The sequence below is a fragment of the Phoca vitulina genome, unplaced genomic scaffold (assembly GCF_004348235.1).
Source record: "Phoca vitulina isolate PV1807 unplaced genomic scaffold, GSC_HSeal_1.0 scaffold43, whole genome shotgun sequence".
Taxonomy (NCBI): Eukaryota; Metazoa; Chordata; class Mammalia; order Carnivora; family Phocidae; genus Phoca; species Phoca vitulina.
In genome coordinates, this window is record NW_022589746.1 from 2,393,313 (window position 1) to 2,413,521 (window position 20,209).

A 20,209-nucleotide genomic window follows, 5' to 3' on the forward strand; every position below is an offset into this window, starting at 1 on the left:
AGATAGATATATTTCTGTAAGAAAAATTCAGTTATGGATTCATGCAGTTTAACTGCACTTGCCCTTCCATTCCTTCTTTTTTCTTTCTTTTTCTTTTTTATAAGCAGGCTCCACGCCTAGCGTGGAGCTCAATGCACGGCTTGAACTCACCACCCCGAGATCAAGACCTGAGCTGAGATCAAGAGTCGGACACTTAACGGGTGGAGCCACCCATGCACCCTTATCATTACTTATTTTCATATAAGCTTAATTTTTTTTGTAAATGACTAAAATGATCTTATCCAGTGTCAACATAAAAAGAGCTACATATTATAATATGTAGAGCTGACTTCTCAAGGGTTTCATGTTTCCACTGTTAACAATGTTAAGAACAATCAACTTTAGAAAAAAAGTGTGGAACTTACAAGCAATTTCTTAAGGGCAACACAGGCTTCTTAAAATGCATTTTTCACTATGAGCACAATTATCATGAGTCAAACTCAACAGCACAAACACCAAAGTAATTCTATGAATTGATGATCAACTACAAGATGATGATATATTAAAGGTAAAGGTAAAATTTCAGTCACAAAGCACAGCTGAAAAATAGCTAACCCCAAACACTGCCCATCATTTTAGGGAAGAATTAACTTTTAGGAATTTAAAAGCCTCCTATTAAGTTATAGACTATACGGCAAATAAAAGAAATACTAAGTAATACCAACAAATTATGAAACAATCTAATTTATGTGTACATCAATAAAAACTATAAAATAAGTATAAACTCATTTGTGTGAGATCTAATCCAATTGTTTTATAGGCACTAGCTTATTTATATGCATGACTAGCTTTTAAAATTAATGTCCAAGAGTTTCAATTTTTAAAATGCACCTTAAATAATTAAATTAATAATAAATAAAATATTCATTGCCATCTGACTTCATTTTGCTAAGACGATATGGGGGTGGTGAAGGGGGGTGAAAGCAGGGTAGGAGTGGGGAAGAGGGGGGCAAGAGAGAAATCCTTTGATCAAGGTATCCTGGTCTGTTATTTCATGACCCGTGGTGTAATACAACAATCTGAAATTCAGTGCAAGATGCCCTTATCAACTGACCATTTCTTTTTTCGCAGTGCAAAGGCTATGTGCCAACTGCTTAATCAACAACAGATTTGTTTTAATTAAAAACAGGGTTCTGCAAATGTTTTTGGGAAAACTGAACTGCTACCTGCAAAAGAATAAAACCGGACCACTTTCTTACACCATATACAAAAATAAACTCAAAATGGATTAAGGATCTAAATGTGACACCTGAAACCATAAAAATCCTAGAGGAGAGCACAGGCAATAATTTCTCTGACACTGGCCATAGCAACATTTTTCTACATATGTCTCCTGAGGCAAGGGAAACAAAAGCAAAAATAAACTACTGGGACTACATCAAAATAAAAAGCTTCTGCACAGTGAAGGAAACAACCAACAAAACTAAAAGACAACCTACTGAATGGGAGAAGGTATTTGCAAATGACATATCTGATAAAGGGTTAGTATCTAAAATATGTAAAGAATTTATATAACTCAACACCAAACCCCCCCCCCCAAATAATCCAATTAAAAAATTGGCAGAAGATGTGAATAGACACTTCTCCAAAGAAGGCATACAAATGGCCAACAGACATGTGAAAAGATGCCCAACATCATTCATCATCGGGGAAATGCAAAACAAAACTAAAATGAGATATAACATCATACCTGTCAGAATGGCTAAAATCAAAAACACAAGAAACAGCAAGTGTTGACAAGATGCGCAGGAAAAGGAATCCTCATGCACTTTTGGTGGGAATGCAAGCTGGTGCAGCCACTATGGAAAACAGTATGGAGGTTCCTCAAAAAACTAAAAACAGAATTACCATATGATCCAGTAATTCCACTACTGGGTATTTACCCAAAGAATACCAAAGAAATTAATTCAAAAAGAGAAATGCAACCCTGGGGCGCCTGTGTGGCTCAGTTGGTTAAGTGTCTGCCTTAGGCTCAGGTCATGACCCCAGGGTCCTGGGATCCAGCCCTGCATCAGGCTCCCTGCTCAGCGGGGAGCCTGCTTCTCCCCTCTCCCTCTGTGATCTCTCTCACTCTTGCTGTCTCTCAAATAAATAAATACATTAAAAAAATATATACATGCACCCCTATGTTTACTGCAACATTATTTACAATAGCCAAATTATGGAAGCAGCCCAAGTGTCCATGGAGAGATAATGGATAAAAAAAAATGTGGTATATATGTATATGTGTGTATATATATATATATATATATATACACACACACACACATACACAATAGAATATTCCTCAGCCATAAAAAGAATGAAATCTTGTCATTTGAAGGACATGGATGGAGCTAGAGAATGATGCTAAGTGATGTAAGTCAGTCGGAGAAGACAAATACCATATAATTTCACTCGTACGTGGAATTTAAGAAATAAAACAAACAAAAAGAGACAAATCCAAAAACTGTAGCTATAGAGAACAAACTGGTGGTCACCAGAGGGGGGTTAGTGGGGGGATGGGTGAAATAGATGAAGGGAATTTAAGAGTACATTTATCAGAAATAGATGAAGGGAATTTAAGGGTACTTTTATCAGCAATTTAGAGAACTGTTGAATCATTATATTGTACACCTGAAACTAACAGAACACTGGATGTTAACTATACTGGAATTAAAATTAAAATGAAACAAACAAACAAACAAAAATAAGGTTCTGATATCCCATTAAAAACAGGTCAAGAATTCTGAATCTAGGGCGCCTGGGTGGCTCAGTTGGTTAAGCGACTGCCTTCGGCTCAGGTCATGATCCTGGAGTCCATGGATCGAGTCCCGCATCGGGCTCCCTGCTCAGCAGGGAGTCTGCTTCTCCCTCTGACCCTCACCCCTCTCATGTGCTTTCTCTCTCATTCTCTCTCTGTCAAATAAATAAATAAAAAATCTTTAAAAAAAAAAAAAAAAAAAAAAGAATTCTGAATCTAAAACTGAACTTTAACTTGTGATGCTAATGTTAACCTACACAATGCACAGAGAACAAAGGTCTAGAGTTAAGGGCAGCCAAGCCAAATCCTAACAATTGGATAAGGCGGTGCTGAAAGCTAAAAGTATAATCACTTTAAAAAAAAAGCTTCTTACAGGGGTGCCTAGCTGGCTCAGTTGGTGTAGCATGCAACTCTTGATCTCAGGGTTGTGGGTTTGAGCCCCAAGTTGGGTACAGAGATTACTTAAAAATAAAATCTTAAGGGGCGCCTGGGTGGCTCAGCCGGTTAAGCATCTGCCTTCTGCTCAGGTCATGATCCCAGGGATCTGGGATGGAGCCCGGTGTCCGGTTCCCTGCTTGGTGGGGAGTATGCTTCTCCCTCTCCCTCTGCCCCTTCTCCCGCTCACGCGCTCTCTCTCTTGCTCACTCTCTCTCAAATAAATAAAAATCTTAAAAAAAAAAAAGTTAAAAAAATTTTTTTAAATAAATAAAAAGCTTCTTACAATAATCAATTATTCAATATTTCTCCTGCTAATTAGGTCAACATGATTCTCATTTCATAGATGAAAAGACTGACAGAGATGCTGAGTGACATGCTCAGTGCTCAGAGAGCCAGAGGACAAGAATCCAGAGCAGAGCAGGGCTAGCACAGCTATTCCCATTCCTGGCTTCTGTCAACAATCACCTCTTTTCCCCACTGTCCTCCCTTTCCCTAGACAATTCTAAGACAAAGAAAAGAAACACCTGCAAGAATCTTTAGAGTAAGTATACATTAGAGAAATACCTTACCGTTATTTTAAATGCTTCAGATCTAACAATTACAGGAACTATTTTTAATATAAATAAAACCAACCAATATGAATTCTAGTTTCATTTTTGTAAGAGTACCCCTACTCCTGGGCCGCTGGTGCACTGTTACTAAGGTGTTTTGTTTTTGTTTTTGTTTTTGAGAGAGAGCACGCACATGCAAGCAGAGGAGCAAAGGGAGAAGGAGAGAAAGACTCACAAGGAGACTCCCTACTGAGTGAGGAGCTGGACCTGGGACTTGATTTCACAACCCTGAGATCATGACCTGAGCCGAAATCAACAGTGGGGATGCTTAACCAACTGAGCCACCCAGGTGACCTAAGGTTTTTATTTTTAAAAAATTTAAATTAATCTTACTGAAATGCCACAAGTAAAAAACCAAAAGAGAAGCAAAACACAAACGAACATATGCAACGGGAGCAGGGAATAAGACAGCATAAAGAGAAGAGAAAAAAGAGAATCACAATCCAGTGTTAATCATTAGTGATAAAGGTTCTCAGTCTTTCGTGGCAGAACTGCACGCCTAGAATTCTAGAGCAAGGTTTAACCCAGCAAGATGTGCTTGGAGAGGTACTAAGGTCATGGTTTCCACCTTGGTTAACTTTGCTTTGTTTTATATCCAGATTGTATGAGGCAAACATCTTTCAGAAGTCCATACATACATACCACTAGTTTTAAGTTAAAATGTATATCCCTTTATCAGGGTCTCTATAACTTAAACTGACTACTACCATGGGGGGAAAAATCCAAAGCATAGTTATATAGGCATGGGGGAAGAAGAGCAACTGAATAAATAAAGAAACCTCACTCTACCATAACGAGATATTAAATGCTTAAAAATGTTTTTTGTTTTATTCTTTAGAACTTTTCTTGTAACGTGTTCTTAATGTAGGGTCTATGGATGGGCCTTTTTATAAGCAAAACATTATGTGTATGTTCTTTATTAGGGTGAGAAGGTACACAGCCTCCATTAGATTCCCAAAGGGGTCCAGAAGCAAAACAAAGTTATGAAGCACTAACTTATATCATTCCTTGAAAAAAAACTTCTAAGCTCTTGGTAAGGGATGCTATTTTATTATCATACATGACTTTTAGCCCAATTTTTCTTTACTCAAAAAATTTGATACAAAGTACTCTGGGTAACACGCACCCAAAACTACAACCATTCTTCTGCACATAAATTATCTGCAGTAAATATGAAATCTTAGGCTACTTTCCTTACCAACCCAAAAACCGTTCTCAGAGAATGAAAACATCTTAAGTTCCAAACTTCAGCAAAATTAGGAAGTGCAACTCTTTTTAAGCATACAAATGTCTGAGTGCATTTCAAGATCAAATTCAAATAACCATTACACTGTCCAGTTACTATCATCTGCACTACCAGTGCCCTCTTCGAACAGTTAAATCAACTGTTTCCCCCAAGCTGATTAAATGCCTGAATGCGGTTAATAGTCAAAGGTTTTCTGGTTATAAAGAAGTATTTCTCATCTTGTTTAACCCATGCCCTCTTTTGTTAAATATCACTCTTAAACCTCCTTTAATGTTATTTGAAATTCTGAATATAGTTCTAAAACCAAAATAAAACTGTGGTACGTTAGAAGTTTAAAATTTTGTTCTTGAAAATTTTTACTTTGTACATGAATCATGTGTATCAATGTTGAACTCTGTGTCAGCTTATTAGCCACAAGCTTCTCTCTTCTAGGTCATGCACAAGAGGATACAAGAGGTCACTTTCAACATCATGTCTATTATGTTGCTTTGTTGTGAAGTGACTCCTGTTCCTTGGGGAGTCTCATGCCACTGGTGGGGGCGAGGGAGGGAAGACACGCAGGCCCTTCCCCTTGAGATTCATGGACGTACAGGGTTCTACCACAATCTGTAACCTGATCAACTGACTTTGGGCCTAGGCAATGGCATGAGACTTCATTCCACCTTCACAGCAGACCTTTCTCCCCGTAACTGCAGTTAAAAATAGTTTAGGCCATATTGGCCTGGGTTACTTTTATCTGGAAAATAGGGACTAGAAACAGCACAGTAAGCACAGAAAGGAGAGTTTACCACAATAGGACAAAAAGCCTCACAGCCTTTCAAAAAGTGTAGTTTTAGAAATTAGATGGAAATAAGGGGAAGCAGGGTGAGGTACCGGGCAGGACAGTTGAGTCCCATTCATTAAGTATTAATATATGAATAATAAAAACCATGAACAACAACGAAAGGCGCTTTGTGTAAGACAAAATAGTATAAAACACTCCGCCTGCCCTATATAACTTTCTGGAGAAGATGCCTCAGGAATAAAAGGTATACAAAGTTTTTGAGAAAAAAGAATGGTGGAGGTACAGAGTTCAAGGCGATATTTAGGAATGGGAGTTAAGCTCGATCTTAAAAAATGTGTAAGATTTAAATTGCTGGAGCAGGGGTGTGGGAGTCATAAACCAGTCAAAGAACTCGCAGATGTGTTGGGAGGAGAATGGCAGCAAGAGGAAGAAAACGGTCCAGCAGAAATAGTGGTTGTTTTTCCCCAAGTGGAGTAGCAAATAAGAACAGATAGATGGTGTGGGCCTAAGCAGTTGCTGAGCATTAGGTGCATGAGAATCAAATTGTACCCTTATAAATAAAACTCAGGAAGGTTTCTGAGTAAGATTTTTATAAATGTTGGTAAATTTATACACGATGGATAGAAGTGGTACAGAGAAGAGTGAATTAAGGAAAAAATAATAAGACTGTGAAACAACTCAGGTATAAAGTGATCAAAATCTCAATCGGAGTAGTGCAGTGGAAATTCCAATGTAATATTTACTGGATGCCTGGTGCAAGGAGCATCATGCAACACGGATAAGACGGGTCCTATCCTCAAGTGCCTTACACTCAGTAGAGGAAACCCACCAATGTAGAAAGTGTTCTATCAATGATAAGAAGTGTCACAGCAACAGACAGGATAGAAGTGTAATTCTGCTTAGAGGCACTAGGGCAAGAATCAACTTAGAGAAACCTCCTTACCACCTTTCCACACAGAAAGCACCAGGGAAATGCACTGAGGCAGAAAGCAAATACAGGTTCAAGAAACCTGCAAGAAGGCTCCAGTGCCTGGAGGAGAAAGTATATGATGAGAAGTGGAAAAAAAAAATTTTTTTTTAAGTCTGTATAGCATACGAAGACTTCGGGGGAAACAAATATTTTCAAGCAGGACAATGATACGATCTGTGTTTTGGATATGTAACACCAGGACAGAATGGACTGGAAAGGAAAGAGACAAAAAGAAAAAGGCTTTTGTAATAACCTAGACAGAGAAGATGGGTTTCAACGGGAAAGTATAAATGGGAACAGGAACAAGACACAGATAGGAAATAATTTTTAAATGAGTACAATTTCCATATTGATAAAAGAAGGTATGTTCTTCTAAAACATCATGCTCTTTTCAGACTTGGAGACTTTCAATGGACTTCCTCCACTGGAAACCGACTGAGGTGCTGGAAGTCTCAGTCTAAGTAACTGCCTCCAGGAGACCTTTCCTGGCTTGCAGACCAACTTCGGCCCCCTCTGACGTGCTCCCGTGGGATCCTGTCTGTCTCAGCAACACCCGCCACGCATGGGAATGCAGGCTCAAGGTTGTCTCCCGCTCCAGAATGGCAGAGAGCATCACCTTGGCTTGGGCGTTGACATGACCAGTTCCCAGCACTGGTCCTGGCATACGCTGCGCACTCGGTGAACACTTGTCAAAAAAAGTAAATGCAGTCCACAGATAGAGTCAATTTTAAACCTGTTCCATCCTCTCCCCACCAGAGAGCCCCTTCAATCCTCATCCCCTCTACCCCCCGCAGGAAACCGGGAGGGAACTTCAGTCTTGATCATGCTGAGTTTGCAGTACTTCCAGAACATGCAGGTGGAGCTATCCATTAGTCCTCTACAGACGCCAGGGTGAGGCACAGATCGAGGAGCTCCGACAAACCCTAATAGCTGAAGTCATGGCTCTTCCTCTCCTCATCCTCCTGCTGTTACTATTACAGTTACAGCTAATATTAAATGAGCACTAACTGATCATCTGCTGAGCATTTCTCATGCGTTATCCCATCTATCTTCAAACAAACCTTATTGAATTAGGTGCTATTAACTCCTCTTAATACCAATGAGGAAGCTGATGCTTTAATTGTTAGAAAATTTGCCTAAAATCAGAGCGCAATCAAGTAGCTAAACAAGGGTCTGAACACAGGCAAACTAACTTAAGAACCTGTGCTTCCCAAGCGCGTCATGGTATCAGCCAGAGAGAAAAAGTGTTGACTAGAACAAAGAGAGAAGACAAAGCACAGACCGTTAAGAACAATAACATTTAAGGGGCAGACACTGCAAAGGAAGAAACAACTCAAGAAATGGCATTCACACCCCTTTGTAATTCCTTCCCCTTGAATGTGGAATCAATCTAGTGACTTGCTGCTAACAAAAGAATACAGTACAGGTGATGGATGTCTCTTCTGTGGTTGGATTGCAAAGGCCTGGGTCTTCAGTTGGCTTGAGATTCTTTCCCCTTCCCTCTTTGCTCCTCCCCCCACCACCTGCACGCTCTCTCTCTCAAATAAATAAAATTGTTTTTATTAGATTTTATTTACTTGAGAGAGTGAGAGCAGGGGTTGGGAGGGGAGGGCAGAGGGAGAGGGAGAAGCAGGCTCCCCTCTGAGCAGGGAGCCCAACACAGGGCTCAATCCCAGGACTCTGGGCCAGGTACCTCTCAAATAAATAAAATCTTAAAAAAAAAAATAGTAATTTTTAAGGGGCACCTCGGTGGCTCAGTCAGTTAAGCATCTGACTGTTGATCTCAGCTCAGGTCTTGATCTCAGGGTCATGAGTTCAAGCTCCATGTTGGGTTCCATGCTGGGCATGGAGCCTACTTTAAAAAAAAAAAAGTAATTTTTAAGACATCTATTTCAGAGAAATAGTGCTAAGAAGTTAGTGGAAGACATAACAGAAGGTAACAAATGCCTGAAGCTAAAATGAAGGATACTTCTATGACAAAACTATAGACTCAGAACTTCTAGTTACCATTTATAGACGAGAGCTGAGTACCAACACTGAGAAAAAAATTCAGATGCATGGTCAATCTCTGAAGACTCCAAAATCCTGATTAGACCTTTTCAGTTAGTTGGCTAGATTTGATGTTTCCTATCTAAGTTTTATTATGCAAAATTCAGCCTTAAATAGAAGTTGTTTGAATTAAGTTGAGAATATAGATTCCTGGATTCTATAGTTCATGTTTGACTTTTCAGGTTTAAATTTATTTTTATTTAAGATTTTATTTATTTATTTGACAAGAGATAGAGCGCACACACAAACGGGAGCAAGAGAGGGAGAAGCAGGCTCCCCACTGAGCAGGGAGACCAATGCAGGGTTGGATCCCGGGACCCTGGGACAGTAACCTGAGCCGAAGGCAGACGCTCCACCGACTGAGCCACCCAGGCGCCCTCAGGTTTAAATTTTTTTAAGATTATTTATTTTTTTATTTGTCAGAGAGAGAGAGACACACACAGAATAAGCACAAGCAGGGGGAATGGCAGGCAGAGGGAGAAGCAGGCTCCCGGCTGAACAAGGAGCCCAATGTGGGACTCGATCCCAGGACCCCGGGATCATGACCTGAACTGAAGGCAGACGCTTAACGACTGAGCCACCCAGGTGTCCCTCAGGTTTAAATTTTTAAAAACCATTTCATACACAATAACCTAATGTTTATCCATACTTCTATCTAGAGTCAAGAGCGAGGCTTCCTATCCTTCAAAGTCCTGGATACAATATTCTAATTTTAACACTATTAGTTGCCATTTGACAGTTAGTACTTTTATTTCTAATTCCAGTATCAGGCTCCAAAGCAAGGGGATGAGAACTCATATTTCTCTGGCATTTTTTCAGACCATTGAATATGGAGCCTAAGCTATCCTAAACTTATCCCCGCTTTTCATACTACTATAGGAAGCTATCACATCATCCTATGTACATGTCAATGAGATTATTTTTTTAATTTTTAAATTTTATTATTTTTATTATTATTACTATTATTTTTAAAGTAGCTCCAGGCTCAACATGAAGCCCAATGCTGGACTTGAACTCACAATCCTGAGATCAAAATCTGAGCTGAGATCAAGCGTCAGAGGCTTAACTGACTGAACCACCCAGGTGCCCCTCAATGGGATTATTTTTGGTATTTTATATTCCTTCTACCTCTTCTCAATTTTCTACAGTAGTTTTATTTTCAACAGCATATTTAAATGAAGGTGTCTTATTTCTGACTTTATTTCGACATCTAAATCTGTTTGTCTCTCACATGGAACCATTCAATTTTCTCCAATGTTTCCCTCAAATTTCAGAATCTGTGTAATTCTTTTTACAGGATTTGTATCTATAAGCCATCTTAAGTGAGCAATTCATGCAAGACAGCACAGCCACACTTGCTGGCAGTACCAGAAATGCTGTAGTAATTCTTGCAGGCAGCCCCCGTGGCAGGGCTGATGAGAGCACGGTGTGCGAAGAAGCCCCAAAGCCTCTGGAGAAGAAAGGATGTGCTGTAAGGCCAACCCAGTAGCAGCAAGCACAGCCAACCAAGGAATGTGCAAAGGAAGAGCAGAGAACCTTTTCCTGTAGCTTTGGCTGCAAAGTAAGTGTCAACCACCTGCTATAAATGGAAACTGAAAAAGTGGGACAAGAGAAGAAAGGCAGAAAAGTTAGGGCAAGACAAAATAATCATTATTTCTTTCTGACTGCCCAAGCCAAAAACCTTGGAGTCCTTCTTGACTCTTTCCTGTCTTTCAGACCTCACATCAAATCCATCAGCAAATCTCACTGACTCTACTTTTAAAATATGCCCAGAATGCAACTCATTTTCACCATGTCTGCAGTTACTCTCCATCGCCTAGGATAAAACCCACAGTTCTTGCCAAGGTTTACAAGGCAAAATCCGACCAGATGTGATCTTACTTCCTAACCCACCACTTCATGGGCCGCATCTCTTACCATGCTCCCTTCCTCACTCTCCTGTAACCACAGCCGCCTCCTTTCTTGCTGTTTTCCGAACCCATCTAGCACATTCCATGTCAGGGCCATTGTATTTGCTATGTAGTATCTTCACTTGGGGTGTTCATCTTGCATGTATCCACATAACCCAGGTCCTCACTTCATTCAAGTGTCTACTTAAATATCATCTGAGTAATTGCTTCTCGGCCTTTTGGCTAAGATCAAGTGTAATATCATCTGAGTACTTTATCGATCCTAAGAGAGTAACCACTGTTCACTCTTTATTTTTTGCCTTAATATTTGCCACCTAATGTGTTATATATTTACTTATACATTTGTTTAGTGACTGTCTCTCCCCACTTCCCGCCTACCTCAAACAGAATTTAAGCCCCATGAGAATGAGGGCTCTTCAGTGTTGTCGTTGTTCAGGCATTCCTAGTTCCTAGAAGAGGCAAGTCCCCACTTCATATTTGGTGAATGAACAAATGAAGGAAAAGATTATCAAAACAGGACTCAGAGAATACAACAAGGGGAACCAAGAGTACATACATTTTGCTTTGGCAAAGAAATGGGGTTTGGAACATTGAATAAGGAAAATGAGGATTCCAAACTCATGAAAATTTTATAGTGGCCTCAATGAGCAAATAGAGGCTAGAGATACTATCAGAGCTCTTTGGAAACAGAACTGTGAGTTGGTTCAGGGAAAATGTGATAATGAAGTACAAAACATTCCAATAAAGGTGGCAGAACAGTTCAGCATTTGGACTAGGAAATACAAGTGTGAAAACAACTATTTTAAGGGAAGGCTTTGGTTAACCATCTGTCAGTTTTGTTTGTTTGTTGTTTTATTTTTTTTAGAACAGAAACGTTTTAGCTGGAATAACAAAGACAAGCTATGAATATGCTTCATAAATGATATGAATGCCATCCCATAGTTACAGACAGTATTTCAAGTGCAGAAACAAGTGGGAAAGGAGGTAGAATGCAAGCACAACACAAAAAGGCAGGCATAGTAGTAAACTGCATCAGTGAAAACCAGCTAAGCATCTGGTCAAATGAAAGAAAGACTGAAACATTTGGTGTTACTTTAAAGGCCTAAAGCAAAAAATTAAATAAAAACGAAGCTGATAACATCTATCCAAAGGCATACCAGAAAGGCAGAGGCTTCAAAAAACATTGGGGAAGATGAACAAAGATAGATCTGCAGCCTGATAGTGGGGAAAAAAAGGGAAAGGAAAAGAGAGAATGAATGTGTAAATCAGAAATGCAGAAGGCCTGCTTCAGGAAAATGGCTTTAATGTTGGAGGAAAGAAAAGAAGGTGAATAAAGAACATCTAGGGAAATTAGGGAGGAATTAACTAAAGAAGGAAAATTTATTTATTTTTAATAAATAAATCTTTTCTTTTTTTAAGATTTTTTAAATTTATTTGTCAGAGAGAGAGAGAGCACGTGCGCACAAGCAGGGGGAGCAGCCACTCCCCGCGGAGCAGGGAGCCCGATGTGGGACTCAGTCCCAGGACCCTGGGATCACACCCTGAGCCAAAGGCAGGCACTTAACCCACTGAGCCAGCCAGGCGTCCCTAAAGGAGGAAAATTTAAACTAGAATGTCAGATAAGCCAAAGTGTACAATGACAGGAGTAAAAGGGAGAAGAAAAAGGAAGTTATATATGTTCAAGCAATTCTCAAAAATGGCAAAAAAATATACCAAAATTAGTTAAGTAGGAATATGTCCTTTTACATGAGATGCAGCATTAAGTTGCATCAGTTTTGTCAGTAAGGAACTCTATGACCTTGAACAAATCACTTAACCTCTCTGGGACTTATTTTCTCTGTTTAAAAAGAAATATATGTGTTGGGGAGGGGAGTGGTCAGGTCAAAAATGGGTGATCATTCTCAGTCTCTTTTCCCTCTAGCTTGTAAGGGGGAAAAGACAGGAAAAGCACTAACTCTTACAGAAGGATTCAGAAAAATAGGAAAATTTTAAGATAAGTAGAGTAATAGTTGGGGCACCTGGGTGGCTCAGTCATTAAGTGTCTGCCTTCGGCTCAGGTTATGATCTCAGGGTCCTGGGATTGAGCCCCGCATTGGGCTCCCGGCTCAGTAGGGAGCCTGCTTCTCCCTCTCCCGCTCCCCCTGCTTGTGTTCCCTCTCTTGCTGTCTCTCTGTCAAATAAATAAATAAAACCTTAACAAAAAAAAGTAGAGTAATAGTTAACAACAGTTTCACACTGGGCTTTACAATTTAGAAAGTGCTTTTACATGCATAATTATATGTACTCCTCACAGCAAGCCTACGAGGCAGAAAAGGCGACTATGATTTAACACCACTGTACAAACGGAGTCACTGAAGCTCAGAAATATTAAGCAATTGGCTCAAGGACACAGCAGCCGTGGCAGATCCAGGATCCCAGCCAGATTGGACAGCAGCAGAGTCCACCATCCTTCTATGTTCAGATGCCGTCCTCCCACATGACTAAGGTCTTGTGGGGTATTTTTGCAGCTTACTAGGTAACAGATGGGTGAAGTTATAAACATCCAAAACACACAAACGCTTTTAATTTAAAATAAAATTCTTTAATAGTTAAAGGAGTTACCTTGTATGTGAACTACATGTAAACTAATCCACTATACAAAATGTTTTCCTACAAAGTTGAACTTGGTTCAGTCACAACCTACGAAGACTGCTTTTTCAGTCCGCACATATCTCTTTTAAACTGTAAAGCACTATGAGAAACTGCAATGTTTTCGACCTTTTCACATATGGAATAACGGACTTTGATCTTTAAGACTGATAGAGCTATTAAAACATTAAACAAGCTGCTCCTCTTTGTACACGGTGGATGCCGAGATACAGAGAAACTGGCAGAAGTGGACTGAGAAGGAAGTTTCGTTTGTAACATCTAAAAGGACAGTCACCACATCTCTTCAGTAGTGATAATAAAGCCAACAGGATTTTCCTCATCCTATTCTTTGCTCTGAAAGCCATCATCAGCCAGAGCTGACTAACAGTGACACTAACTAAAAATCTTAGGAATATAATCTGCTTCTTACTAGTCTCAACCCATTTTATCACTCCTCTTCTTTATGTTCATTTTAACTGAACAGAGTTAAATTTTGGATGAATTCCAAAAATATGTATATGATTCTGGTATTTCTATTCTAACAGGCAAATCGTTTCCTTCAGAGTAGCTGAGAAGCTCCAACTGAATAGTTCAGCATTTTCCCATGATCCCCGCTCATCTGCATTCCTTTTCTTCTCTCCCCAAGTAAAGCCACCTATGATTTCTTAGGGCCCACACGACACCACTGTTCACAAATCATGATTTCTTCCCACTGAACACCACTGCTGGCTGAAGGAAGGGTGTGAGAAAGGAAAAAGGATCAAAGGTCAGTTTAAGGGCAAAAGAGGGGAAAATCCTGAAAAAGGGACCAGAGAAAGTGGAAACTGAAGCTCAGTTCCATCAGCGTCCGCGTGCATTACTTTATCCTTCCCCTGCAGTTCCTCTTTTAAAGGAGCTGGACAAACAGTGGGCCAGATAAGCATGTCTGAAGTAGAAACTTGGGGATGGGCGCCTGGGTGGCTCAGATGGTTAAGCGTCTGCCTTCGGCTCAGGTCATGATCTCAGGGTCCTGGGATCGAGTCCCGCATCGGGTTCCCTGCTCAGTGCAGAGCCTGCTTCTCCCTCTCCCTCTACCACTCCCTCTGCTTGTGCTCTTCTGTCTATCTCTCTGCCAAATAAATAAATAAAATCTTTAAAAAAAAAAAAGAAACTTGGGGGAAATCAAAGCCTAACACTGAATGAGCCACGGCCAATTATACATCATCTGATTATCAGGCCCTCATACACACAAAGACCACTCAGAATAGATAATATAAATAAAAAAGGACACTTGAATCTTGGTCAGAAAACTTCAATTTAAGTCCTGGAATGCTGCATGATTTCCCACAAGTGCATTATTTCCTGAGGCTCACCTTTCTAAACTATGAACAGGAAAAATATATCAACAATCTACCTATTTTACAGTGTTGCTGTGAAAATCTAAGTGAGAAAAACACTACACATTTGTGGCAAGTAACTTTTTAAATTACTATAGTGTTGTAAGGAATAACAAAATTCTTAACTGAAGACCCTCTCTTCAATCCCATATAGTATAGTACCTATATTCTGCCTCTCTTAAAAGTTATAGAGAAATGAACATGATTCAAATGGGTAATTATAAAGTGGCTTTTCAGATACTGAAATAAACACTGTGTAGTCATCTACTAAAAAGTTTACAGAGGCCAACCATCAAGTACAGTTACTCACATACAAGCCTAATGCTATCGCCCTCAATAAAATGTATCAAATTTTAGTCCCAGCAGTATGCTAAGTAATCTACAGCTCATCTAATATCCTACCTATATGCAGTATAGTAGAAAAAGCCTGGGGCTTGGTATCTCAGTGACCTAAATTTGAATCCCATCGAGGTTAGCATACGTGGTAGTCCTTAGCCAAGTCTGACCTGATATTTCCTTAAACGTAAATTAGGAGTACTACTACCTACACTTCATAGGATTAAGATTATTGTGATCATGTCTGTATCGGGCCTACTCTGGTGCCTACCCCACTGTGGTTGCTCAATAAATGGTCGCTGCTTTCCCATTCCCCCAAAGCAAGATCTTTGGTTTTTTAAGGAATACTAAAATTACATGGTTAAACACAATTAACAAAAACTCTCAACCAAATAGAATGAAAGGGATTCCCTAAAATCATTCACAGATTCTCAAACTCTGCGCTGAAAATGAATGTAAGCGTAAGATCTATCTAAAGAATTTAAAATCTGTCCTTTCCGGAGTGCCTGGGTGGCTCAGTCAGTTAAGCATCCGACTCCTGGTTTTGGCTCAGGTCATGATCTCAGGGTCATGGGATCAAGCCCTTCCTCAGGCTCTGCACTTAGCAGGGAGTCTGCTTGAGATTCTCTCCCTCTCTCTCTCTCTTTGCCCCTCTCCACCTGGTGCGTGCCAAACTCTTTCTCTCTCTCAAATAAACAAATAAATCTCTTAAAAAAAAAAAACCCTAAATAAAATATGTGCGCTAAAGTGATTTACAACCCCGACTACTGTTCCCTTCAGCCACTGGGATGCCTGATGAAGAGGTCGCTATTTTCTAACAACCTCCCCTTGAGAAGCAACTGCTCTAAGAGCTAGGCTGACTACTGTCCCCTCCCTGGGGACAAACGAAAACAGGCGGGACAGGAGAAGACTTAACTTGGAAAGCTAAATTAACTAAGGAAAGCATACCAAGGAAGATTTAGGACATTAACTTCTTCATGACTTCGCCTTAAGTTTATACCTCAACTAATGACTGGTCAGTCTGCATAGAGCTATGTTGATATTCCCTCAGGCTAGTTCCCTTCCTGCTCTGGAGTTCATGACTATATTAAGATTCGATCCATGACAAAGTTTTTTTTTTTTTTTTTTTTTTTTAATATATAAGTGAAATTCTTATTGAAGACTGAGACTGAGGTCTAATCAGGCTCCCTTTTTTTCTTCTAGCTTAATATTAAGCGACTGTTCATTTTTTTGAAACTACATGATATTATGACACGTGCCTTCATCCAGTAATGAGACGGCAATATATAAATTAGACTTCATGTTGTATTTTTCCCCACAAAATTGTCATGCTCAGAACTTTCCTCATTGCCTTTGCTCAGCCTTCAGGCAGCCTGAGAGTCACCCGTGATGACTGCCAAAATAGATGCCCTGACAACACACAAAAGAACTAGTGGGAAGAGTCAGTGTGTGTGCACAAACACACACGTGATGATCTCCTACGACAAGCTCTTAAAACTCAAAATATCAGACAGAGATTGATGGTGGAGGAGGGTGGAGCAGGGCGGCCTGGGGAGGAGCTGGATACAAAGAAAAGATTAAGACCGGGGAAGCAAAATGAAAAAGAACTGCGAGAGAGTATTAAGGAGGGAAGAGTCTCCGGTTTACCATGCAGAGGAGGGAAGAGGGATTAGACTAGGTACGAGCGGAACAATCTGTGGGGGGAGAACTACAACAGTAAAGAGAAAACAAAGAGATTCCACCAAATTGAGACTTTAGAATGAGCCCTCCCTCCTGCTCCAATTCCGTGGGTTTTTTTTTTTTTTCCAGGAAGCTACAACACAGTTCTGTTTCAACAGAAGGATTATATTAACAAAGCAAATAAAGGAAACCTATGCTAAAAATGTAACGTACCTACACTGCAAGATCTAAAAACGGAAATACTTCTTTCCCCGTTTTGGGCGGGGGGGGGGGGCTTCAAAACAGTAGGGACAGGGAGGGGGATAGGAGCGATATGAGAAGGCGGGGAGCAGCCAAGCTCTTCCTGAATACGAGGAGTCTTCTGACTAGGTACTGATTTTAAATTTACCTTTTCGCGGTCAGGCTGGCAGATTCTTAAACCAAACACAGCATTCCACTCTGTGAACCAGAATCCGATGAGTGGCTCCAACACCACAGAGAGAATTTAGGGGTATATGCAAACACAAGACAGATGCAGAACCAGCACTTGCTTGGGGTACTACTCTAATACCCCCCAATCGGGAGGCTAAAGCTCCAATAAGGTTTGAACTGACAGTGCACTGGAAAAGGAAAAATAGCAGAAAATAGCAAAGTGAAAGGAAGGGCCTAAGTTCAGCCACAAAACCATGCAATAAGAGACGTTTGTAAACGGGCAGTATGTGGGAAATAGTGGGCACAGTGACAGGGGCTACCTAGATAAACAGCTATGTACGGATTAGAGCCGTTTTCCTTACGGGGTGCTACACAACAAGGAAATCACTTTTATACAGAGGAGAAACCATGCTCCTCGCCCTAAGCGGCTCCTGTCGCCGCGCAGGGGGCGGCCCGCCCAATAAGGGATGTCCAGCGCGACCCCCTAGCACTCACTTACTTTCGTCCGGCCATTGATTTTGTAGTTGCCCAGCTTCCCGTTACAGTGGCGGATCAGGTCGTCCATGCTGCTCATGAGCAGCCCGATGGTTTCGCAGCCGGGCTCCTTGCCCTCGATCCAGGTGATCTTATCGCCTCGGATGTCCTTGGACGAGTCGCTCTTCTGGCTGACCAGCTGGCCGTCCGTGAACTTGCCGGTGTCGTGCAGGGCGCGCACCTCGTCGCCGATCTGCTGCCCGGTCTCCTTGCCCAGGAAGTCGTCCACCACACAGATGCCGTGCTTGTTCATGCACGGCACGATGTACTCCAGCGCCAGCTTCAGCGCCGGCAGCGGCTTCGTCTGCCCGTTGGGCCGCAGGCCGCCGCCGTGGCTCAGCCCCTCGCCCGGCGTGTTGCTCGGCGGGTACAGGTTCGTCTTCTCCGGGTCCTCCTCCTTCGCGGGCTCCGCCTCGGCCGCCGCCGCCTGGCCCTGGCCGCCGGCAGCCGCGCGAGGCGGGGACGCGGCCGCCGCGGGGTCGGCCGCGGGCTTGGCCTTTGCCTTGGCCGCGTCCCCGGCAGCCCGCGGGCCCGCATTCTCGGCGGCGGCGGCGCTGTCCCGGCGCGGCGCTGCCTTCCTGGCCTCCCTGGCCCCGGCCCCGCCGGCCCTGGGCGGCGGCGCGGAGGCGGCCGGCGCGGGGCCGGGGTGCCGGTGCTGGCCCGCTCCGTGGCCGGGGGCGCCCTCGCCGCCCTGGCATACTAGCTTGTGCTTCTTCCAGTCCTGGCGCTGGTGCTCCTTGCTGCAGTAGAAGGAGCTGCGGCAGCGGCTGCAGCGCAGCAGGTTCTCCATCTTCCCGCACAGCTCGCAGTACTGCCGGTCTCGCTCGCTCGGGCTCGGCCCGCCGGGCCCGCCGCTGTCATTAGCCATGGCGGCGGCGGCGGCGGCGCTGGAGGCGGCAGCCGAGCAGGAGGGGTGGCGGCCGGAGGGCCTCGCCCGGGGCCGGGGAGCGGGAGGAGCGACAGAGGCCGTCACTGCGCCATGCACCCGCCACTCCCCGCCTGAGGGAGGCCGGCGCCCCGCGCCCTCGGCCCGGCCGCTTCCTCGTCCTCGGGTCCGGCCGCGCAGCGCCGGCGGCCGCCTCAGCGCCTCATCGCTGCCGCGAGCTGAGGGACCGCGGCCTGCGCGGCGGACGGCGACCTCCGCTCGGGCACGCGGGCCCCGGCGCGCGAGACTCGCCGCCTCGGCCGCCGCCGCCGCCGCCTCTACGTCCGGGGCTGCCCGGCCCGGCCTGTGGAGGAGCGCAGGGCGTGCGGGCGCCACTCGCTCTGCGCGCTCTGCACGTACACCACGGCCCCGCCGCGACCCGGGCGGGCGGCGCGCGAGGGCGGAGGGGGCCGAGGGGAGGGCCGAGGGGAGGGCCGAGGGGGCGGCGGCCGCGCACACACGCTCAGGCGCGGAGCCGCCTCCGCTCGCCCGCACTCGGCCGGGCTGGGCCTGGGAGCCGGGTCCCGGCGCCCTGCCCCCGCCCCTCTGCGGGCTCCGCCCGGGGCGGTCCCGGGACGCGGAGGCCGGCGCGCTGCCACCTCCCGCCGCGGCCTGCGCGGGGACGCCGAGGGGCAGGCCCGCGAGAACGGAAGGGCGGGGCCGCCCGGCCCTGCGCGGCGGACGGTGCCTACACCTGCTGGGGAGAGCGCGGCCGCGACAGCTGCGCGGAGCGGGGGCCCGGAATATGGCTGCTATCTGTTTAGGGCCCACCCGGTGTGTTCTGGGCGCGCCGCAGCCTACGCTGCAAGGTGGCTCTCGCAGTCCTGGTCTTGCATAGGAGGAAACGGAAATTCAGAGAAGTAAAGTAACTTGCCCAAGGTCACGCAGGACTGGGACTGAATCCAGGAATTAGGCTCTGTCAGATTCCAAGGCTGCTTTTTCCATTATACCAACACAGCCTCTATTTCGAGGCCTGAAGTGGTTAAAAACAAAAAGTAAGTATTGCTGCAGCACTCATCTAAGCCCCTATGCCCCGTTTGAGCCACATTTACAGGTACTGAAATTTTACTTTATTTTTTAAAAAACCGTTTCTAAGCCTTATGAAATCTTGCCGAGTGTCAAACCCTCTGAAGAAATTTTTGGCCACCAAATTCAAGTTAATCAATGGCCATTCCAGTATCCTCATTCAGGCATTTAAATTCAAACTGATGGAATTACTCCTGAGAATTGGATTTTGGCGGCCAACGAGCACTACTTCATTAACGACTTTTTAAATTAGAAAAAATCTCGTATTAGAATCTGTGCTACGCCGATGAATACAATTTTTGTTTTGTAGAACATAAAAACCTTTTCAGAAATAAGCCGAAGATTTCTTTCCACTTGCCATTTAAGAATAAAAAGAGCTGCAATTTAGATTTTCACAATTTTTATTGAACACCTGCTAATGTGGAAAATGCTGTGCGAGGCTTGCATATCCTCTGAATAGATTGAAAGTAACATCAGTCCTTGAGATGATAGCCTTTCAAACT

The 20,209-nt window shown here is 43.5% G+C and overlaps 1 protein-coding gene and 1 pseudogene across 3 annotated transcripts in view; one reads left to right on the forward strand and one right to left on the reverse strand.

Annotated features, from left to right (window-relative positions):
* EGLN1 (egl-9 family hypoxia inducible factor 1) overlaps positions 1-18,879 on the reverse strand; it is a 59,456-nt gene extending 40,577 nt beyond the window's left edge. The window contains exon 1 of one of the 3 annotated variants that reach the window (XM_032430269.1): positions 17,721-18,875. In XM_032430269.1, coding sequence (XP_032286160.1) covers positions 17,721-18,623 — 903 coding nt within the window. In that variant the 5' untranslated portion in view covers positions 18,624-18,875. Of the gene's footprint in view, positions 1-17,720 lie in introns of all 3 variants that reach the window. The other 2 variants (XM_032430270.1, XM_032430271.1) reach the window with 2 other exon arrangements.
* Positions 10,993-11,109, forward strand: LOC116648470 (annotated as a pseudogene).
* Positions 18,880-20,209: the final 1,330 nt, after the last annotated feature.